This window comes from Oryzias melastigma, linkage group LG9 (genome assembly GCF_002922805.2).
Source record: "Oryzias melastigma strain HK-1 linkage group LG9, ASM292280v2, whole genome shotgun sequence".
Lineage (NCBI taxonomy): Eukaryota > Metazoa > Chordata > Actinopteri > Beloniformes > Adrianichthyidae > Oryzias > Oryzias melastigma.
In genome coordinates this window covers 6,646,375-6,671,166 of record NC_050520.1, presented here as the reverse complement: position 1 = coordinate 6,671,166, position 24,792 = coordinate 6,646,375, and the positions used below count along the sequence as shown (strand labels likewise).

Sequence of the window (24,792 nt, the reverse complement as noted above, 5' to 3'; positions counted from 1 at the left end):
AAACAAATGATTAAAAATGCAAGTGTTTCACTATTTTTTTTAATAAAGCTATTCTAATGAGCCAATATGTATTTTGCATCACAAACCTAATCAGTTAATCCAAAAAATACATTTTATTCTGAAAGTTTGTCAAATGTAGCCCTAATTTTTTTCTAGTAAAGCAAACCATTAATGAAACATAAATGTAACAGACAAAACAACTTCAGAATTTTAAATATTTTTTGATATTGAATATTATAATTATAGCTAATTTTATTAAAACAAAACGAAAAATGCCGAGAGGAAAAGAAAGATCATTTTGTGATTTTTCTTTCGATTTTCATATTCTCGTTCTGTTTGTACCTTGGCGGTTGCCGTCCGTCTTTGTTGACAACAAACATGGCGTCTTCAATGTCACTCGTCGGTTTAGGACGTCTATTTACAGCCAATGTTTCTTCTAAATGGCTCTTGAATCCCCTCAGGTAATTTATTGTGAGATTAATTATTGCTTTATATACTTAACTTTGCCTTTTAGCGGAATGTAATTTAATAATTTAGCTCGGGGTGTGTTTAGCTTGGACGACAAGGTATCTGAATGTCGGCTAACTACTGTCAGATCAATCTGCTGTATTAAACCCCGAAGAAGCAAAGTCTCAGAATTGCGTGATCAGTCGAGCAAGTTAAGTCTCTTAACTTTATTTATACTTGTTTATTTTCTCACAAATCGTGTATTATTATTGTCATTGTATGCTTCCAAAAACGTAGCTAGCTAGTTAGCTAACGCTACATCAACGTTATCATCATCGAAATAAACACAGTACCTTGTTTTTTTGTGCCACAAACCGTTTCTAATCACTGTCGTTGCATCAGGGGTTTACACTGAAAAATAAATCTAATCTGATGAAGGAGTTTCCTAGAGCTGCTAACCTTTCAGTATTAATGGAGTCTGTATGTAAGCTAACATTCTGCAGCAAATCAATGATTATTTTTTACACATAATGTAGTTTTCAAGTTTAGTTTAAAATCATTTACATTAAAAATCAATCATATATGTCAAAAGTCATTTTATACTGCGGTTTCACCATATTTCCATGCTGCTATAAGATATTAGGAACACACAAAACTTATATACCACAAAAGAAAGCTGTGACAATGTTATTTATGACAAAAATATTGATTGACTAAGGAGTTTTGAAATGTAACTCTGATTAACTGTTTAACCACGTACATTTTGTATAAATCCTACATTAATCTGGTGCACCTTTCCATTTATAAGATGTTTACTATCTGAAGCAGCCAGAATAATTGACGCTACATTACTTGTTGCTGTACTTGTACTGCACAATACTTGTTACTAACCGTTATACCTTATCTATTCTAATTTATTTGACAAAATATTTAATTTTTATATATATTTACATTGGTAAAGCACTATGGATAAATACAAACTGCATTTTCTGTTGATTATTGAGAATTAATAGGTACTACCCGTAATACAGTACAGAAATCTTACAACATTTACTAATTTATTATGTTAAAACTAATGTAAGCTAGCTCTCAGCCTCCTTTACTTGTGACACTGTTATTTTTTAAATGATGTCATTTAAATTGTAAGAGTATTAGTAATATATGGTAAATGGTGTATATTTATATGGCAATTTTCTACCTTGGTTAAGGTCAAAAGCACTTTACAGTCATAGGTTCTATTCACACATTCACACACTGATGGTGCACCAGCCAGACTACCAGAGGCAACGTGGGGTTCAGTGTCTTGCCCAAGGAAACTTCAACTCATGGGCAGGCAAAGCAGGAACTGCACCTTCAATCGTCCAATCAGAGGTTGACCTCTTTACCCTTGTACAAGCAAATGTGAGGCAGCGTATAAATGTATTCCAAAGAATTATAAATTATCATAAAAATATCAGGACAAGCTAAAATATTATTTTTATTACTTAAATACTTATTTTTTTTACATTTAAGATGCATGAACAAGTGTTTTTTTAACATTAATGTTAATGTCTTATGACCGTTTCAGAATTGAAGAATAACATCTTAAGTATTCATTGGTTAATCTTTTGGTTTAGGAGGCGCTGCAGCATATTTAGTTTGTTTTTGGGCTGAGTCATTACTGACCACAATGCCACAACCACAGTGGTTTTATTACAAGTAAAAATGTTGGAAAAGTGTTAGGTTTTTTGCAAATTAACACAAGATTACAACAAAAAAATATTATAATAGTCAAAAAAATGTTTTACAGCAACTTTCAAGTAACTTAAGGACACTAGATAAGAACAAACGATAATAAAATAAAAAAGCACAATAAATACGATATAATTTTACTTTAAATATATATTCTTTAATTAATTGAAAGATGTTATCAAAAGTAACATAAATAGTTACTTTGTGAATGCCACTCTTAGAACTTTTTGTTTAGCTCCTCTTTCATCTTTCAATAAACATTTTTGTTTTTATGTAGGAAATTATTACATATAGTAATTACTCATATAAGGATGGAAATATCAATTTAAATCATTTGTAAAACTGCGTTGGCCTGTTGTTTCTGGCAAACAAAGTTAGAATTCACTTATAATTAATTAATTAATCAAAACTGAAATGATGCTCTAAACTAGAGACTCACTGGTATGTGTTCAGAATTTGATCTGAGCTCTCAAAATTCCTTCTAGTTTAGATTTTTGTACCAACATGATAATCAACTGTGCATTTTAATAAATAAGCATGTGTTTAAAAGTAATATGATAGTTAAGAAACCAAAACAGCTTCAATAAGTGTGTTTTTTCTAATAACTTTCTAAAGACCTATTATCTCATTGTAATTAGTAGCTGTTTGTTTCAAAGCATGTGGTTAACTAATAATTTTTTTCATCAGTGAGGCTTAAATTACTGTTTGTCAATGTCCACAAAGTTATAGTTGGATTTTATATCAATTAACTTTCTTTGAACCTTGACCTTTAACAGCAGACAGAAGTGCTATTGGAACTGCTGTGTCAGTAGAAGTAAAATAATTACTGAACCTAACCAACAACAGCTCTTAAAATACCAACTATATTATTATCGGTTTCAAATCCTCGTATAAGAAGTTATAACCTTGAAATGTGTTTTTAAATCAAGACATAGGCTCCTCCCATTACTTTAAAAGATTCAAAAGATTTGTGCGTTTGATTAATCTGTGTTGCTTTCGTCCTTTGATTGATTTATTGTTGCAAACAAAGAGTTTTTCTCCCCTACAGGTCAAAATACTGATTTTTCTCTGACACATCTCTGAAGCATTCAAATAGAAATGTCCTTTCAGACCTTAATGGCTTCAGTGAAACACAAAACTTGATAATGGGATGAGGATTTTTAATTTGGTTTTCAAAAAAAAAAAAAAAGAAGAAGAAGGTTTAATTTCGATTATTAGGCCAGCTTAGTGGTGATGACACTCCGCCGTCTGCGACGGGACACAGCTGCACTTTCACAAAGAGCCTCATAGTCCTCACTGAACAGTTGACCACAGACAGCATGAAGGATGTCCTGTTATTAGGATGAGAGCGAGAGTCTGCCTCTGATGCAGCAGACAGAACTAATAAGTCGGGGGTGGGGGGATTCCTGTCTTGTTGTTTTTTTTTTTTTTTTAATTGAATCCTCACGCCACCACATCCTCTAAGAGCATCAGCGGTTTCAGACCGGTTCGAGTAATTTGCCTCTTTGTTGTGTGTTTGAGTGTAATGTTGTCTGTTTTTCAGGTCTACATGCACGTCAGCACCGAGGCTGGCAGGGAAATCAGGACAAGACACACAACTTATTACAGTTGATGAGAAATTGGTAAGGACCCCTCCTGTTCGGCGTGACACACAGATTTTTTGTTTGTTTCATGGTTGCTCTCCAAATTACTCTGCTGGAAAATTGTTCAAACCTTTTGTAAAGTGCCGCCAAAATCAACAGAAGACTTTTGTAACAATGCATCAGTTTTGTGCGTTTGGCTCAGTTTTCTCTGTTTTTGCAGCTTTTTTAAAATACTGTTATTTAAGTCACAAAAATGGATTAAATTGGTTAACTTCCTCATTTACATGTTGAGTTTTTTAATTATCCAAACAGCGTTAAAAAAAAGTATTTTTAAAGCTTTTACAGTGGTCTTTTATTTGTGATTTTGCCATTTTTAGCCAAAATTTTTAAAAAAGTGTGTCGTGAAATGTTCTTTTTGAGAAAAAAAAAACACAATTTCATCAGACTGGGTCCTCTAAAGTTTTCCAAGTGATCTTTTAATTTTGATTATGACATTTTTAGCCAAAAATGTTTTTTAATTTGTCATTTTCTAGGACATAGTTTCTACAGAGCGGCAATACTTCTATAGAAATTCACCTCTGAGTTGGCGTGGAGCAACCCCGCCCCCACTTCCTCATCCCGTTGCTGAGAGTTAAGAGCAGGAACTCATTTTCAGCTCTTTTTCAAGCATTTTTTTCACCTGATTCACAGCAATCTGAATGAATTCATAAATGCTATAAAGCCCCAACAACATTTAAACACATAAATATATTTTATTATAAATATATAGTTTAGATTAATAGTTAAATTTATATTAAAAACTGGCATTGGAACGTAAATAAGAAAGCCCAGCTTTGCTGTGTCATTGCTTCTTCCATATGTCACTCCAAAGTTATTAATGACTAAATATCGGCTGTGATCAATTACAGAAACACTCGATGTCTGACATGAACTCTTTGACTCTCAGGTCACATGGGGTGATGGAAATCCTCACGCCATATTAAAAAGGTCACATAGCAACCAGTCTTGATATTTGCTTCCCTCATTATAATTTATGCTGAACACAATAAACTGAAACACAATTTGAAACTTGGAAAATGAAATACGTTCACTTTGACCAAAAGTGTTTGTATTCCAGCAGAGACGGCTGGCTGTTTTATGAGCTGACTTCCAATTTTTTTTTCTACTTTAGACTTTTATAAAAGGTCACATGATTTTGAACAATCTGTCAGCAAAGGGATGTGGTTTCCCTTCCCTGACGTGGGAACAAACGCAGTGGCTTGTTTCTGTTTAAATGGTGCAAACTGTTCCTACTAAGGAGATGGAACACGTTATTGTGGTGTGACGTGTTCCCAGACTGGTGTTTTATTCTCACAAGTTCAGTTAATTTCAAATATATTATAACATCTCTGTCCCTATTCTCTTTTAAGCTCTCGACAATCACATCCTTCCAGATTCAAGCTTTTCTTTTCCATAATTATTGCTGGGATGGTTTATCCTGTATGTGAATTTAAATTTAACATAAAAGTTTAGGACAAAACAGCCTCACTGCTAGTCTTTTATGTGCGAATTCTTCATTTTATATTTGGAAATTCCAGCTTTGCTCAGAGCAAATCATTAGTTATGTGAAAACTGTTTATTCATAGCCAAACGAAATTACTTTCAAGATGGAAAATTCATAAAATTAATGAATATTTGATTGAATCCAAAGTCAAATCGTACATTTTCAAACCTAAATTGAATTAAACCAAACAAACCAGCAAAAAGAAGGAGCTTTCAGTTCACACACAGCTGAGCATCTCGATCTGCAACAACTACAAAAGTACAATCAGCAAACAGTAACTCTAGTGTCTTCTTATAACGGAAGGAGGTTTTTTGGTGGGTAAAATCATGACATTTCTTCAGCATCTGAGGCTAATTAAGTGTCTGGACACTCTGTTATTGTGGCTGTGGAAACAGAACACAATAAAAGCACTTACATGTGCAGATTTTCATACTAATTTCACACTCACCAAGTGGTGGAAATGTGGTTTGACTGATTCTTTTTTATTCTTTGTTCTAGTCTTTGTGTTGGTGCAACAGTCAGAATTCATCAGCTTTATATTCAAACTTACACAACTTAAAATAAAAATTCATGGATTAATTGGCTTTGTTCTATAAAAACCCACTCCCATCATTTTTTTTATCTATTTTTAAAGCTCTTCCAGTGGTCTTTTATTTGTCATTATGCATTTTTTAGCCAAAATTTAATAAAAACATCATTTTCTTTTTGTCCTCTCTCCTGTCATGACAAAAAACACAATTTCATTCGATTGGGTCTTTTTATTATAATTATCTAGGACATAGTTTCTGCAGAGCAGCAGTACTTAGATATTCACCTCTGAGTTGCCGTGGATCAACCCCGCCCCCACTTCCTCAGAGTAGGGAGCTTGTGGCGCATTTTCAGCTCCTTTTCAAACTGTATTTTTTCATCTGCTCTTGATTCAAAACCAACTGAATGAATAAATATTCAAAAATGCAACTTTAAGCTTAATTCTCTTAATATATGTCCCCCATTGCCACAGTAACATGTTTGAAAACACCCAAACCATGTTTTTAATTCTTGGATCTTATCTTTTAATAAAAGTCAGGATTTTGGAGCGCCGTGCAGGTGCATGCAACCTGAATAAAGGATGAGATTCTGTGGGACAAATCAAGTCACCCCCTTGTTTTGAAGAGAACCACCCGTGCAGCTGTGGTGAAGCAGCTCAGAACGTTCAGCTTTTCAGCTCATGACCTTCACCGGACCGGACCGGGCCGGGCCTTTTGGAGCCTGTTTTCATTAGGCGCCGAAGCGCAGCCTAAACACTGATAAGCCCGCATTTGAAGTGGCTGAAAGTTTAGCGCTGCAGCGACTCCGCCAAACAAAAACGTCTTTGAAGTCAGTGCTTTCTTATTGAAAGACGAAGGAGATAGACGATAACTGAGAAAGTTTTAGGGGAATGTGGGATTCTGATGTGGACTGGAGGTTGGGGGGGGGCACTGTGGGCAGCGTCAGTGGGCTTTTGTCCCAGACCAAAGCTGGCCACACTGGCAGACAAACCTTTGGCTGGGCGGAGTGTCTGTCTCTGTCCTCTCAGTAGGGGCCACTGAGAGGAACAGCAGAGTAGAGGAAAAGAGGGCCTCCAAAAATGGAGAGGGGGGGTGGTTGAAAGAAAAGACGCTTGCATGCAAAAAGTTTGTGAGACACCCTGAGACTCGTGAAAAAGACAGTGGGCACTTCAGTGCTTGTTGGCCACAGAGCTTCCTTTGTGGCATACTGTTGCTGGCAGCGGCGGGACGTACTCTAATGCTCACCCAGACAGGCCAGAAAGAGAGGCCCTCAGCTGTTTACAGTACAGTGCTCTCTGTCTCACATGGAGGAGGGCATTGAGAGCACTCTTCCTTTTGGGCATTTAGCGATTGTCCGCTCGCTCGTCTTTCATCCGGCGGTCAATAAGTGTGAATTGCTTTTTTGGTTAGAGCAACCGCACAAAGATCTCCATCAGTTAAGAGGTTATGGCGGGTGAACGCGCCATCTCTGGACCGGCCCGAGGAGAACGGGGGGTGTGCTGCTTGTTGTGCTGTGAGGATTTTTCTGAATAAGCTCATTTAGACGAGATTGCGTTTTGGCCGGGGCAAATCGTGTTTTGAATTCGCTCCAAAAGAGCTCCGTCTGAACGTTCGTCTGCAATACTCATTATCTTGTCCTTTGTTGTTTGTGTTTTCCGATGCCGCTCAGAGAATGCGAGAAACTTTGAGGAAATTTACAACAAAGAAAAACACTTTTCCTCCAAAAAGATTTAAATCAAAATCATGTTTTTAACATGCTCGGATGGCATTTTTCTGATGAAAGTTAAGGTTTGAATTGCATTCAGAACTGAAAAAAGGGTCATTTGAAAAGCTGGTAGCTGTGATGTAGAAGCTACAATCGGCGGGCCACAAGTTCCCTGTTCCACTTCATTCCCATTCATTCATGTACGTCTTCATTTTCTTCGTCTGAACTGGAATCTGGTTCAGAACTATACAACTCCAATATTGTTTGCCATTTTTGTTGCACCGGTAATGCTATGTTTGGGTTGTAAGGGGCTGTAAATTAGCAGGAGAGTGTGTAAACAGATGGATGATGGGGCTTTATCCGCACCAATAGTCCCGCCCACAACTCGGAAGTTAATACAATTCAGATTTGTGGATTTTATGTCGACACAGAGCAACTCGCCTCCTCCCTGTTGATGAGAGCTCTGTTTGACCGCTCGTGCAAGCTTATAGCTTCAAGCTAACATTAGCTTTAACAATATTGGATCAATCCAGTCGTACAGTTTTGCACCAAAATTCCAACTCTGATCATGTCTCACACACCTAAGCGTGCACAGGGGAAGAAGAGACCTTTGCACGCCCGTTTCAATAGCTGCGTCATTAGTCTGAGCGTTTTCTAGCATCTGGTTTTCAGATACCCTCTTCTCTTCTCCAGAACCTGAACGAGACACGTTAGCCGGAACAGATGAGGGTTTAGTGCATGTGCAGCAGAGTTGCTGTGATGGAAAGAAGATCATTCATTCAAACAGAGTCTGTCTGTGAGAGTTTGATTGACAAGGGGCTTTAAGGAAATGCAAAACCTACTTTAAAAGTAAAAACACATTTTTCCCCAAAACATATTAAGAATTTAATCATTTACTCTATGTTCAGTCTTAAGTGATGTGCTGCTATTTAGCTGTAAATGCAGTTTAACGGTGTCTTCAGCTGAACTGAATGATTAAAACAGAGGTTCATTGTTGATCTTAATTGTTATCTTTGCTCAAAAGTGAAATCTGACATTGGAATTCATTATGAGCGTTCCCTCTGACGCCACAGCCTGAAATTCTGGAAGCTTGCCAGACCAAAAGACCTGCGTGATGGAGATGCAGTGCCCAAAGCTGTTCCATGGGGTGCCCATGCTGACCTGCTTTTGTTTGTAATTACTGTTTGATTAAGCATGCTGGGCGGCTCCCAGGGTCCGGCTCGCTGGCCACTGATACACAGACTGTGTGCGACCTCAGTCAATTAGAGTCAGCTCTTTAGATTTACACTCCGGCCCGCTGCAGAAACAGCTGTGGTTGTAAGCAGAACAGCTGCTTCAGAAAAGCATTAGGACGTCTCCCACTTACGCCTTAGTGTCTGAACGTCTACTCCTACTTCAACCATGGCCAAGTGTGCTCCCTCTCTCCACATAAAGACAACACCATAATCTTAAAGCGCTTGTGAAGCCTTGTTATAGAGTTCTCTAAAGGCAGTGGGGTTTTACGAGACGGAGGAGGACAGTTATTAGGCTGCAGGGAATTGAGGGAGGAGGAGGAGGGAGGAAAATGGGCAGAGGAAAAGAGTATTATAATTGTTGGGCCCATTTGAATCTTGGCATGTTGTGTTTGCTAATTTGAAATCCTTGGTTTCTAGTGAATTCAGAGCGCACCGCTTGTTTGGTAAATGATTTCACATCTGGGCACAAGATGTGGGGGCCTGACTGCAGGAAAGCAGCTGAGCCCATCAGCCTGTTGGTGGTTGTTTTTAGAAGACCTAAATGGGGATCAGATTGAAAAATTCCTGCGCCTGACAGTCAGGAATTATCTTGACTGACAGATTCTCAAACAAAATAATTCCGTGTTTTGAAAAGGCCCTAACCAGAGAATTTTATTTGATATTCCATGTAAACGGCGAAGGCGCTTATCGTGTTTGGAAGCAGTTTGACCAAACTATTTTTCATGCTAACTTTTTATCAGTTTGTGAACAAAGGAGGAAATAAATCAAAAATGTTAATAACCTGAAGGCTTTTATGTCGTTTCAACAGAAGAAAAGAAGCAAATGATTGTTGCTTTTTATAAAGATTTTTTTTTAAAAGCAAAAGTTTTTTCTAATAAATGGCACATTTTTAAGTTCAGCAGCTTCTAATGAGACCTACTGTATATCAATACTTGGATGCATTGATTATGATCTGTAAATGATTCTGAATTGTTTTTGAGCATTAAATAATAAAACAATGAAAATTTACAAATAACCTAATTGTGCAGCACATTTTTCATTCAGACATTTTGAAGAACACACAAACATGACCAACTCTGCTTAAAGCTAATGCTTGAAAGCATGTTGGCTTTTTAATGTTGACTGTCAAAGAGCTTTGTGTAAGTTGAGTCGTACCAAAATTAAGTATTTAGTGAACACAACAAACAGACACAATCATATTGTACTCTTCCACACCATAATATTGCGCTCAGCTGCTACCTAGACACTAATTATTTTCATTTAACTTAATTAAAAATCATCACCTTTTGCTCTAATTTAAAAGTTTTCTTTCTTTTTTTTTTAATTATGATTATGTTGTTTTTAGACAAAAAAAGTGTCATTTTCTAGGACATAGTTTCTGCAGAGCGGTAGAAGTTCTTTCATAATTTGCCTCTGAGTTGTGGGAGGAGCCGTTGGCAACCCCGCCCCCATTCTCCTCCCCGGCACTCTCTATTTTTTTAGGCAGAGAAGTGAGCTTGTGCTGCTTATACCCAGCGTATATTCTACATTACAAATTGTGTATTTTTTTTGCTCCTGATTCACAACAATTAGAATAAGAATTTTAAACTTTATTTTTTATATATCTCCACAAAAATGCCACAAAAACAAGCTAAAACACCAAAAAGCATGATTTTCATCAGAAAGAACCTCCTGTTAAAGCTAAGCTATTAATAAAATGTTACATTTTTATGTTTTGATAAAGTTTGTTGAATTCAGGATTTTTGATTATCAAACAAAACATTTTTATGTTCTTCTAATAGAAGTTAAACATATTGCTCTTGTCTTGACTTACAAATACACGTTGGGGGAGAAAAGTAAGTAATATGTTGATCTAGTGTCTTGTGCTGAAGAGAAAACTTTTTTTTTTTACTGTAAAGATTTAGGATGCATTGATAATGGTTTCATAATCAAATTGTTGCCTCCTGGATCATCAGGTGCCTCAAGATTTTTCTCTATTTCCTTTAAAAACTAATTATCAATCTTTTATGTACGTTTTTCAGGCGATGATTTTAAATTTAGCTTTATTTTTGCTATTTTCTTGATTTTTCATTAATTGACATGATCAGAAATGGAAAGCACCCACACTATTTGATTGATTATTTGCCTCTCAATCACATCAAATTACAAGACTAAAGAAAAAAAGCACCACTTATGGTGTGAAGATGTCAAAATGAAATATAAAATCTCTCCTCTTGTTTTCATGAATTAGACAGGAGATATTGAGATATAAACGGTTGTCACTATTTTTTCTGTCTGGTTTAAATAAAATATTATCAGAACGACATGACAAAGGAATCCAAAAAGTGTAGAGAATCTGAAGTAAATTCTGGTTCCGTCCCGTCCCACAGTGACCTCCTCTAGAGCCCGACTCCCCTTTTTCTCTTCCTCCTCTCCCACCCTTCCTCCCTTCTTTTGCACATGGACAACTTAAGTGTCTGTTTTGTCTGGTTGTTCTCTCATATGGCGCGCTTTTGGACGCGGGGGGGGGGTGGGCTCTGGCTGGAGCAGTGTGTCAGAGGATGTTGGTCCTTGAAGAGTGCCAGACAAGGGGCTTTATTATGCATCATCCACTAAATGGTATTTCATTCATTAACACTCCGTTCCATAGAGACTAAGCCTCTTAAGAGGCTCTGTCAGCGCTGGCTACTTTTAGGAAGTGTTTAGCTGCTAAGTGTTGTGTTTTCAGACAGGATCCTTAAAAGGCTCGCCGCTGCTGATCGCTCACACCCACATTCATTAATCAGTTGTAAGCCAGCACCATTGGGGAATATTATTTTATCACAAAAACTTTCGTTTTTACTTTCTCATTAATTTAAAAGCTTGGTTTCTTGTTTTTGAGGCTGTTTGCTTGTGAAACTTTGTTCCGATTTTTAGTTCTTGTTGTGAAAACCTCCAAACGAATTTAATAGAAACATGTTTCCTGACATATTGCTTTAAAACTGAGGATAATGGAGAGACAACTAGAGGACAATCGAGCACGTTTTTTTTTTTGTGAATGACCCCCCCTCGGTCCTCGCCGTCTGCTCCTCACTGGTATGTGTAATGTGAGATTCAAGATGACCCTTACAGCAGCTGCTTTTTGTTCTCCCGTGTTGAATCATTCCCACACGTGAGCCAGCGACATAATGTTTGTTTGCATTATAGACCAGCCCCCTTATGTCCAATCAGAGACCGCCATGATTTTTTTTTTCTTTTACTCTTCAAAGAAGTCTGAAGGTGGAAACCAGCTGAAGGCCGATGAGTGAGGCTCTTGGCCTGGGTGTGGGCCGGACAGTGAGGGGTTAAAGGTTGATGTGTTTGGGCTTTCAGCACATGCTGACTCAACATGACTCAGCCGGGACGCCCCCGTGACCTGCAGAGCTGCACTTTTTGGTGTACAGGTGTTCATGCTATCATGATCTGGACTTTCGCTGTGGCGTCACTGCCGCCGGGTCATCGCAAAAGTGGAATTTCCGGAAATTATATTTCATTTTGACATAAAAATGGAAGAAAATTAAAACTAAGAATTAATTATAAAATTTAGTTTAAAATCCAATATTGATTCAGTAATTGGAAATCAATTATTGTGTCCTTTTCAGGCAAAAACTTCTCTTCTGTTCATTTTTTATGTGAGAATTCTTACATTTACTGCTTTTATTCAGTTTAAATCATCTGTTTTTCACACCTAAACAACGTTTTTCTGAAATTACTTTATATTTTCCTCAATTGTGAAATTAAATTGAATCTTAAAGCTATTGTCAAAAAACAGGGTTCCCGCAGGGTCTTAAAAAGTCTTAAAATTTATGATTTTGAAAAATAAAACCTTAAAAGCTAAAAAAAAAAAAGTTTGATTTTGATTTCTAAAAAAATATGCTGCTTGAAACTTTTTCGTTTTACATTTCATGTCAAATTTTTTTTTTAGACTATGATTATTTTGATCAAAATATGTAAATAAACTGTTTATGTCATTTTTATTTGCAAAACTTTTACTATATATGTGTGTTTTGTAGGGAGCCAACGATTCACTTTCCCCACAATTTTGTTCAAACTTTAATTTTTGGGTTCTGTTTCTCTTCAATATATGATTTGTTTAGTACAAAGCAAAAAAATTAAGAAAAATCATTTTTTTAATTTGCTAATAAGCAAGTAACAAAGAAAAACCTTTTAGCTAGAGTAATAAAACAATAATACAAATATTTTCTTTTTTCTTTTTTTAAATAGAACAAACACAAAATAAATAAAGAAAATAAAATATGTAGATAGGATTTAAAGATTCACTTTCTCAAGATTCAGTTTAATGGTGTAAAACACACGATTTTGTTTTAAACCAAGAACTTTGGCATCTCTAGTGTTGATTTTCCTATGAAAAAATCTTAAAATTTCACTCCAATCATCTTTTAATCTATTTTGAAAGTGTTCCCAATGGTTATGGCATTTTTTGGCCAAAATAAATAAACCTGTTTTGTTTTCTTGGACATAGTTTCTGCAGAGCGGTAGGAGTTCATTAGAAATTAGCGGTACTGTTGGCACGGAGCTGCCCCTTCTTTCCCTCCCCGTTGCTGAGAGCTCTCTGTTTACATCCCCGTACAACCCCAACACATCAAAATCGTGCAACAAAAAATGTCGACCAATGTTGGAGCTATCCAGCCGTACAGTTTTGATCCAGATTCCAGCTCAAACGAGGAAAACAAAGACGTTAATGGATCTATATGTCTGCAAGTGGATGCATCAGAATGGAGCAGTATTTTCTGACCAACAATTTGTATATAGATATGCAATTTGAAGCTTTATTTTCTTTATGCTTGTCCTCCATCATCAGAAAAATGTCACGGGAACATGTCAAAAACACCATGTTGATTAGAATGGATCCATAAGAAAGATCTTCACAGTAAAGAAGTCAGTTGGGTCTAATTTGTTGCTCATGTCTGCTAATAGAAAACATCTCAGAATCCTTTAATCGTTGGACAGATGAACTGATGTCTGTCAGAGCTTTAATAATAACTCCATATATTTTATGGTGCGCAGGCTCGGCGATCTTTTATAGAGACTTAATGAGTCTTCTAATAAATAATTGAGTCACCGAGGATTATTGTCAAAAGAAATGTGAAATTCCCCTCATGTGGTCCTCTTTTCTTTAAAAAGCCCCTTTCCCTGAATAGACAAACAGGCAGTTTTTCATTATTGAGTTAAAGTAGTTCTCGGTTCACCAAGAGTTTTCAAAGGTTAGTTTCTTCCGCTCGCTTCAATTTTTCCAAACCCCAGGAGGCTCTCCGCTCTCTTCAAAGCTTCCAAGATTATTGATATTTTCATCAAATTCATTTGTCGGTTTAACATGATTTTTCTTTTTTTTCAGTCAAAAATGCATCTAAAGGTGAAATTTAGCTTTCTTGTTATCAATAATCCACATTTCGGGGTAAATCCCAGTTGGGACTCCTTCCCTCACAAAAATTTCTGCTTTCATTTGGAACAATCTGAAAACAATTTGACAACAAAGAATATGGAAATAGTATTTTATCACTGGGCAGGCAAAATCTGGGTTTGATATCTCCTCGTATAAACTGTGGGAAATGAACTGCAGGAAATGTTGACATGCAGCTGCGAATCATCTGAAACTGACAAGATGCATTAAACAATCCGCACATAGTGGTGGCTGGAAGAACATTTGCAGAGGGAGGCAACGTGCGGCTCACATCTCCAGGTCTTCAGCAGTTCAGGCTGTAATGTTCGCTGACGGCTGATTTCCTCCCCTGGAAAAACAAATGAGTCAATAAAGGGTTTGTTGACGATTAAAGATGTGGACTTCCTGTAACTCATAGGACTGAAGGAAAACGCTTTCTAAAACAGGTTAATATTGTCTGGGAATTCAAGCTAACGCCTTCAAACAAACTAAATGCTAAACCTTTTATTTTAGTCTTAACTTTATGTTAATATACTTTTAATTTTCTTACTCACATTTTTTTTGGTGACAAATTTTAAGCTTTCTTCCAAACAGAAGCCCCCCCCATTTCTCCGTAATGGTACGATCCAGAGCTCTGGGCTGAAACATGCTGACTGAGGCCTGCAGAGTCTGGGATGGAGCTCTTTGGCCTTTTGCAGATTTTCTCGCCGTAGCAGTCTGACCTTGGGGTGAACTTGGGAACACATGGGGGGAAGACTGGCAACTGTCTCGAATGTTTTCCACACAATTATTTTTGGAAATGGCTTTATAAGCTTTTCCAGATTGACGGGCAGCAGCAATTGTTTCTCTAAGGTCAATGCTGAAGTCTTTAGCACACACCTGGAGGTCCCGCAGACGCAAACTTTAAAGACGAGCGGGAATCTGATAGAAAGAAATGTTCTGCTAATATATATATATTATAGCCAAGCTTTTACTCTCACATGAGATGTTGCTCTGACTTTAATTTCAAGTTTTATTGTATGTTATAACCCTCACTGTTTTCTTTTATCATGTTCTTACCTTTATGCTGTCCTTTATTTTGTTTTGATCTTTTTATTCACTTATTTATTGAATTTTTCCATTATATTTTTATCGTTTAATTTTTCCATTATATTTTTATCGTTTAATGTTCAGCACTTTGTTTCAATTTCTGCAACATAATGTGATTTGTAGATAATTATAAAGGGTAGTTTATGTAAATATTTGGGTCGGGAATTGATTAAAAAAATTAACTAATTCATTGCAAACCTGGAAAAAATTAAATTTAATTTTTAGTCTCAGTATTTGCTGACCACTTATAATCACACTTTTATTTTTAATTACTGCTGTCAATCGGTTACAAAAAAAAATCTGATCAGTCACACTTCTGTGTTGGCATTAATCATGATTTATCTCAACGTTTTACCGGGTAAAATGTATTTGTCTAATATGACACCGGACCTCGGATCAAAAATAATTTAAAAAAGTGATCTAAACCACAAAAATAGCAAAAATAAAGTACTAAAAACCGATTAAGTATTTATTTATTTTGTAAGTGACCACAGTATAAGTGGGATAATACCCAATTAAATGTTTTAACGTACGGCGTGGAAGCCTGAACGTCTGAGTTAAAGCGAAGAACTGTTTCTTCGATTAATTTAACGTGTTAATTCTTTTTGATTAATCGCGTGTGTTAATGTGTTAATGTTTATCGCCTTAGTAAATATTAAAAAAAGATGTACTTTTTTATATGAATTTTGTTTTCAAAAAGTGACATATAGAGCATAATTGGCTATAAGTGATACAAATGTGAGATTTACTGAATCCTCAAAAATATTAATAAAGTTTTCACTTTTTTCCTTTTATATATGGAACATAAACTGACATTTCTGTAAAAAAAGACAATAAAATATGTAATGCTTTACATATTTACCCACAATTATCATTAATTTGTTTAGATCTTAACATATTTTTTATAAACGAGCTACAAATGAATACACTTATTTAAGCATTTTATTATTTAAAACTTAAAATAGAAAGTTTCTTTTGTCGTTCTTTTGTGCATTTTTTTTTTTCCACAAAGAGGTACTTTGAGACTCCCGTGTTGTTCAGACTGAGACCTGGAGCATTAGTGGGTCCAGCTCTCGGCGGTCCCGCGGGCCCAGCAGCCCCACAGAGACAAGCGCCTCTCCGCTTTATTTGGCGTACAGCCAGGAGGTGTCAGAAATATGGACACGCTTTCACGTGACGGAGACTTTGCCAGCCGCTTTCCCCCCTTTCTTAAGCCCGGCATTCTGTCTGCCCAGCCAGGTATTGTCGGGCCCCGTGAAGGCCCTGTGAATAGTGTCAAACTTGATAGTTCTCATTTTGCTTCCTGTACATGGGCAAAAGAAAAAGTGCCCACCGTGTGGGTTTTCCTTTTGTGACGGTCCTCTCTAGTCCTCCTGGGAACACACCACATTCCAGCCGCAATCGTTCTCTTTGTGAATCCGGGGATTGTGGGAGCCTGTTATGCCGATAACCCTCCGAGTTCTTAGTGTAATGCAAATATTGCAAGTCTAGACTTGAATTTTTTTTAATATAATCTTGTCGTTTAAAATCTGAACACACTTTTGCACTGCTGTTATAATCTAAAGATTCTCTCTAAAGAGATTCAAATATTTCAGCCTCTGATTTGGATCTTTCTACGATATTTTTAGTCTTCCTTACTCTCCAAATATGGACAGAATTCCCTCCAAAACATTTTTGCTCCGGTGTGGAAGCGGATCTTTTTGAAGTTAAGTCCAGCGACATTCTAAAAACATTTTTTGATCCTGGAGTTGGAGAAGTGCCTGACATCTAATTTTGTTTCGGCTCAAGACGGTCTTGTGTGTTTTTGTGTCATGAACCATTACCCCCTCTGAGTGAGGAGAACATGTTTTCCTCCTCTTTGTGACAAGAAGGAATTGTTAAGGTTAAGTAGATAGGGCAGCCGGAAATAATTACCAAGCACTCGTGGAACCCCCCCTCTTCCTTCCCCTTTTGTCCGTCCTTTCTCTTTTATTTTATCAATCTTTTTAATGTTGTTTATGATTGAACACGATCTTTGCTTCTTGGCGTGGAAAATCCAGGTTCAGCGGTGGTTTAGCCGTTGGACGTGTCATTTCCTAGACCTAAAAAAAAAAACACTATTGGAAGCTTCTTTGTCAAAAGAGAGGCGGGCTTTTGTGCGAGCTTTTTAGAGAATGACCCCCTTTCTACAAATCAACTGGCAGATGACAGACAATGATGAAAATTAGATGCTTTGAAGTTCTAATGGCCATTGAAATGTGTAAAATTCTTGTATTGAAAGGAGAGCTCCCTGGAATGCTTCAGTCTTGGGTGGCTGCTGTCTGCAAGCTGGGAGGTTCGTCTGTGTTTTGTCGCCGACTTCCCAATGCTTGTTTGCTAATTCCCATAAGAATTGGACCAGATCCTTGATAGCAGCCCGAAGGGACTCCGCTCGCTCCATAATATCCACCGGCCACGCTCGCTCACAGCGTCACACTGGCCTACTTTCTTGTGCTGTAGAAAAATCAACTGAAATACGAGGAAAACGTGTGTCAAAAGCACGAAAATGGCTTCAATGTTTTCCCTTTTTGTCTTTGTTACTCCACTCCTGTATTGATCATGTGGACGTTTTGGTTCCTAAAACTGTTTCTCCTCTTTTTGTGTCAGTTTTTCTTATTTTAATGCAGATTTAAAAGAATTAAAGTGTATTTTGTCTTACTTTCCTTTTTTATTTCTCAATCAAGTTACAATTTATCATCCAAATGTATAAATATGTCTTTTGTTTGTCTTCTTTAGTATTTTTTCTTTTGATTTCTTGTAATAAACCAATTCCAACATTCAAAAATGATTAAAAAAACTTGTGGAAATGTCATTTTTAAAAGCATTTTTTTAAATTATTAAAACAAATCTTTAAGGTTTGTATCAGAGGCATACTCACAGTGTATTATTCATGAATATTTGCTCAGAGACGGGACTTACTGGAGTGCATTCATCAAAATTAGAATACCCTTTTGACCTCAAAAACATTAAAAAAGGGTCTGTTATGTTTTACATTAAAAGTAAAAAATACTAAGTGAAACCAGATGGACGTTATCATGCATACTGTGTCCAAACTGCCCCTTGGATCAAAGCTGGATCTTAAACTGCAACAATTCCACATTTATTCTTATTACTGATTTAATCAAGAGCTTTTTTGTGGTTTCGGAGTTCTGTCCTCATTCTCAGAAACAGCCCGCCTGCATGGAAGGTTCCGGTTTCCTTCTGAGGTTCTCTGCTGCTTTTACACATCACCTACGGCGTTATTTCATGATCCTGCTTTTTCATGTTATAGTTGAGTAATTTATTCATTTATAAATGTTTTGTCAGGTCTATATAAGTTGGTTTCCTCCCACTCATTCTCAAGCAACACATAAAAAAATACATTTAATGGTTTCATGTCTCATGAATGAAATGCAAATATGTCTGTTTATGATTAATTATAATGGCTTACTTTACATTTATAAATATGTATCTGTTTAACTTTTTGTACTTTTCCAATTAATACAACTATTCACCCAACATTTGATACTTCTATTACGTTTGTTTGGCTTCTTTAGTATTTTTTATTTGATTGGTTGAAATTACTCAACTCCAGGTTATTAATAGATGTTTGTAACTTAAATAATCGTATTTTTTTTTATTTTATAAAATCAAATGTGTCTCCTTATGCCCTATAGTACGCAGTTTATGCCACTGTGTCTTTAATAGAAGAAGCATCACTGCAAAGTTTAGACATTCATGTCAAAAAGATCCTCATTTGATTAAAAAAGGGAAAGTTGTGTAAAAAAGAATTTAATTCATTTTTTTGTTCACTACAATATATCCCAGTTTAATTTTAGCTTTTATTTGAACTTCATAATTCACAGATTTGATTCATCTGCAGACGTCTGTTGTAAAAAATGTTGTTCGAGAGATTGTTTGGGGGCAGCAGTGAAAATATTCAATTTTAAATAAAATTTTTATGAGTCACTTCCTCCTGTTTTGGACATAGTTTATTGTTCAACTGCAACAAAAGAAGTAGGAATGTCCCGATGTGATCATGTGATCAGAAATTCGTCCCTCTCACGCAGTTTCAGACTCGATCAGAATCGGCTGTTGTGCCTCAATCAGGGATCTGATATTTGCTTTATTATTTTGATCAGTGCTATTTATTTCAAAATTAATTTTTCAAATAAATGACTTTCTTACTGTTGTAAATGGCAGCAGAATACGGTGGAGCACAAAAACAGTTCAGTCATGTTAGCAAGATATGGGATTAATAACTCTTTTGAGAAATGTTTTAAACTGACACCTAGTGTCTCCTTTAAAAATGTAATTTTTTGGTTATTATTTTTAATGGGAATTAAACTGTGAGACGGCTGTCAAGGGACCGTCTACAAAGTGCAAGACCTGTCAAAAAATGATTTGAAAAAATCCATAATCTTAAAAAAAAAACAAAAAAACAACCAGAACTGATAATTAGTTACAGTGATATGAACTAATTGTGAATACTCATCATTTTCATGCTACAACAATGATTTGAAAAGAAAGTTTATTTTTAGGAATATTTAAATGGAGATATCAATCACTTATGATAAAAAATGTTCAATAGCACTGAAGATATTAAAGCCACAGTCACCAAACGTTTCCTCATGACTAGTCAATAGTTAACTAATCTTTCTAGTTATTAGTTGCTCTATTTTTGTTTTATTTGTTCAAGCCACTTCACAAAGGTTCTCTGTTCAAGTGTAAATTATAAAAGAAGGTTAATAAAATTAAAATAAAGACAAATAGGATTTGTTTATTATATTTGTTCATTTTTAAAAATGTGTTATTTAAGTATTGAACTCTGTATCTGCAGTTAAATCCAAAAATCTGATTGCTTATCCTTAAAAAGAAATTAAACGTATCATCTCAACTTAAGAAAACCCTAATAAAACAATGTCTTATTGTGAAAATCTCCTCTCTCCAGCCAATCGCTGATGACTTGATTCCTGCAGCTTTACTGTAATTAGGTTTTAGTTTTTACATTTGTAAAAACATTTTCAAGCCAAAATTCACGTGACTGGCTTTAAAATGTTAATTTTATTTAGTAAAAACTCAGCCCTCTTCACAGTTTCAGTGAATTCAGCTTGAAAAGCTGAAACAAGTCTGTTTTTTTTTTGCACAGACTCCAAACACTTTGAACCAATCTGCTTCCACACTTTCCTAGCATTCTTCATCCTGGATGTTTGTTGAGGATTGTCTTCCTTTTTTTCCCCTCACCACTTTCTCCACTAAAGGACTGAAGCCAAACAAAGACCACAGCCCTTCCAGCCAGTTAATGTCACAACCACTTTCATGCCCCCTAATGAGCTGCGAGCAGTCAGGGGAGACAAAAGACATCTGAGGCTGAGCTGACCGACCGGGAGGTTAGCCACAGATTCTCTGGGCTTCCAGTTTGCTTCCCACAGAGCCGCCGGCTCCTGTCGGGTCGGACGTTCCTCGGGTTCTGCCACGTTGTTGGTGGAACCCTCTGCTGTCCGGTTGATCAAACACAGGATCCACGTTATCCCAGCAAATATACAGTATCCCCTGTTGGTGTTTAAATGTTACAGTTAATTGGTACTTGTATTCATTTTTTAAATTATTTTATTCTTTAATTAATCAAAAATACATTGACATAATTTAATAAATACTAATTTAAGAAAACCCCAGTAATCAGTTTTCTGTTACTTAAATGACTTTATTTTAATATTTTTTTACTTGAAGAAACACAATGATAATATATTCATAGTTTTAGCCAAACAGTTTCTAAACTTTATTTAATCATAGATCTAATTAACATTACAAACTTAATTTATTTTTTTAACCATTGAGATCAGCTTAGTTGCTCCTGTAAATGTTTTAATTATTTTTACCTATACTTTTTAGAAAATAGAGAAAAACAAAAAAAAAAAACAAATGTATCTCATTTAAAAATTGTATTTATATCTGTTTATTTATGCGGTTATGGAACAATACCGACAATCCTCAGCAGTTAACATCGTCTTGAAATGTAACTGGTTACGAATTTGATGTGAAAAGCTAAGAAATATTTAAATATTTGTTTTGGCTTCTTGAGCGTAAAGAATAAACATATTTTTTTGCGTCTAAGAACATTTCTCTGATTCAAAACCGTCAAATCAAAAAATGTGATGTCTTTTAACAGTTTTCATTCTTTTATCAACAGAAATGACAAAAGTTAAGTTTCAAACAGAATTGAAGAACTCTAAAAGTGCACTTATATAAAAATCTTGTCAACATTTTATTTATCGTCCTAAATGCAGCGGTTGATCTGCTGCTCACAGTCGTCTCCTCTGCTTTCCCCTCAGGACATCACCACCGTGACAGGAGTCCCAGAGGAGCACATCAAAACCCGTAGAGTTCACATTTTTGTGCCCACCAAAACGGCCATGCAGTCCGGAAACAACAGCCTCAAGAAGTGGAAGATGGACTTCGATACCCGGGAGCGCTGGGAGAACCCGCTGATGGGCTGGGCCTCCACGTAAGAACCTCCTTCTTTACATTAGTGGGATTATTCCCAGTTACACCACCATTTGTTTCATTTTTACCTCCATTTTTGTGACTTGTGCAAATTGTGCGTTTCAGAGCCGATCCCCTTTCCAACATGGTGCTGTCGTTCTCCTCAAAGGAAGATGCCATCGCTTTTGCTGAGAAAAATGGTAAAATGTTTTCAGAAATTATTCAGAAACAAATTAACCCTTTAACACATAAATTACACACTCTTTTTTTTCGGACTGGAACTCTTTGACCGTTGAGCTTCATTCACACCGGACCCAATTTGTAGTAATTTTTAATTTTGTAGTTTGCATTAGTTTAATTACTGTTACACTTCATTTGAAGACATTCACAACTGTTTGTTGTTTATGAAGTTCCTTCAATTTAAGACTTAATTAAGTAAATCTGCCAAGCTTTGAAATGATGATAAAACAGTGATTCTGTATTTATTGATGAATCATTTCCTGCTGGAAAGAAGAAGCTCAGACTTTGAATTCAAGTTCTTTTGAATTTGCTTTATTTTCCTAAAAATGTTTCATTTCATACTTTTTGTTGTCCACATCTTCTGGACTCTTTCAGCGCTAACTTTAAGTCAGATTTAGTTTACAGAAGGACTTGATTTACTCCAGAGTTCACTTCTTCAGATAGTTTGCTCCACCTGACGATGAGGTTCAGACTTCACAAACCAGAAAAAGTAATAATGAAAAGTATGAATTTTAATAAGCATAATTAAAAAAAAATGTTGTAGCATGTCTGTAAATTTTGAGGATTTTCAGGCTCTTATTATGCAACTTTCAGAGGGAGGAGTCAGTTTTCTTCTTCGTGCTCCTTTTTTCCGTCTCGTTGGGTTTGGGGAGTAGCGCCCTGAAGTGGCAGCCGTTGGAACTGCGTGATTCTCCAGGCAGTTGCTCCTGCTTCAGTTTTTGGGTTTCAGGCTTAACCAACCGCTGATGGTCAGAAAGGCTAACAAAAGTTAGGATTACACTGACCTCACTTCCTGTCCGACACCAGTTGGGGTCACTTCGACTCAGAAGTCGACCATCTGTGAAAGTTTGTTGAAACTGAGCAAAGGAAACAGCCTTTCTCTGTTTATCGCACCACCAAAATGATTAGAGTTGTTCTGACAACACGCAGCCTGGCGATGTCTACAAAACACCTCATTGTGGTCGGAACTCGTCCCCTGGGAACAAATATGGCTCTCCGAGGCCCATCACTCACGCTGATGTTTATCACTTTAGGCTGGAGCTACGAAGTCACGGAGAAGAGGAGCTCCAAGCCCCGAGTCAAGTCCTACGGAGCGAACTTCTCCTGGGACAAGAGGACCAGGAGAAGCGCCAAGTAAACTGAAGCTCCGCCTCCACCTGCATCATTCTTGTCAATAAATGCACCATTATATATAAATCTAAATCAAACATTTGGGTCGTGCTTGCTTATTTCTCAACCACTCACCTCATTACTGACTACTATCTGATAAATGAAGTTTGCTCTGAGTTCTGTGACAGCAAAAGGGAAGACGTTATCACAACAGAACCTGAAGAAACGGGTCAAAGCCGCTGATGCTTTGTCCTCTGGGTCGTGGTAACTCCTTAAAGTCTCACTCCGATCGTCGTTTGATCCATTTTAAAAGCATTTCCAGTGCTCTTTTAATCATGATTATGTTGATTTTAGACAAAAAAAACAAAAAACAAACTTGCAAGCCTGCTCTAATTTCCCATCATACCTTTGTTTACACTTTCTCCTGTTAGCTTGCAGCCCCTCACAAACCCAACCATCCATCCATCCATCCATCGTCTTGACCGCTGTGTCCCTTTCGGGGTCGCGGGGCGCCGGAGCCTATCCCGGCTACTGAAGGGCGAAGGCGGGGTACACCCTGGACAGGTCGCCAGTCTGTCGCAACAAACCCAACCTAACATTAAAATGGATAAAATGCTACAAGAACATCCTAAAAACACGAGTTTTATTCGAGATGTTGCTGGTAATACCCAAGTAACTCACACTCGTAGACACACCGTATCTCTGCAACTGTTTATAGGAATGTCTTTCAATAGTAACTCCTGCGTTTATTCCAAAAATTTGGTAGCCGGCCCGGCGTTTATTACAGACAGGCGTCTGATGGAGACCCGTCAGAATAGTGATTGGCTAATAGGTTTATTTTGCGGCAAAATTTGGTCAAGAAATGCAACAACATTGAACATTTTAGGATTTATTGAAAAAATGGGAACAATGTTGTTTTCTGATCTTTTTTGAACGTTTCTTTTCTCTGTGAAGCATCATCAATCTCTGTGTCCAAAATCCTCTTTGCTTTCCTGGAGACACGCCCACTTTTCCGTCTGTGCTCAATAGTCCATGTTCAAAGCTTGCTTCTTTTGCACCTCCACCAGGAGATTGTTTGCTTGTTTCTGCAGTCGTCTCCTCAGTTTCACCTGTCCACTAGCTCCATTCTCGAATACGTTTGGGATCCACCCATAGACTGTAGAAACCCTGGACAGCTCAACTCTTCCCCTCTTGTGTTTCAAACAGGAAATATCTGCTAATTCCAAAATCCTATAGACTTCCATTGAGAAATAGTCAGTCATTTTTCAGTAATTTTATTTGTCAGAATAATCATTCTTGTTCTGATACCTTCTTCTTAACATCTTCTTTCTAACTCTATTTTTTTTTTCAAATATATTTTTTCTTTATCACACGTCATTCAAGTTATAAACTGACCAATCAGATGCCTCAGTACAAACTTGTGGGCCCCACCTCCAAAGCTTGACTGACAGATTATCCCGAGCTGTTTTTACTAAAAGGAGTGTGGCTCATCCCTGATTGGCGACTGTAGTTCATCTAAAAATGTGACTCGAGCCGACTCGGACTAATCGCTGTTGACAGGTATCAGGAAGCAATGGTGATGGATTGGCCTGATTTCGCGAGAGTTGGATTTTAAATTCATGGATGTTCATCTCTCTACAATATAAAGGGTTTTGCCACCGTTTGGCTAACTTGTCTCGCTAATACGCAGGATGTTTTCTTCCC

The 24,792-nt window shown here is 36.7% G+C and overlaps 1 protein-coding gene and 1 long non-coding RNA gene across 2 annotated transcripts; one reads left to right on the top strand and one right to left on the bottom strand.

The window, feature by feature from the left end:
- Positions 1-307: 307 nt before the first annotated feature.
- ndufs4 (NADH:ubiquinone oxidoreductase subunit S4) lies at positions 308-23,190 on the top strand. Its single transcript, XM_024275283.2, has 5 exons — positions 308-461; positions 3,722-3,800; positions 21,588-21,760; positions 21,865-21,938; positions 23,013-23,190. Exons 1-5 carry the CDS (start codon positions 379-381, stop codon positions 23,114-23,116), a joined length of 513 nt encoding a protein of 170 aa, XP_024131051.1. The 5' UTR covers positions 308-378; the 3' UTR covers positions 23,117-23,190.
- LOC118599115 lies at positions 20,389-21,975 on the bottom strand. The gene is made up of 2 exons (XR_004948407.1): positions 21,828-21,975; positions 20,389-20,808 (listed from the first exon to the last, which is right to left on the bottom strand). It is a non-coding gene; the product is annotated as an uncharacterized LOC118599115 (long non-coding RNA).
- Positions 23,191-24,792: the final 1,602 nt, after the last annotated feature.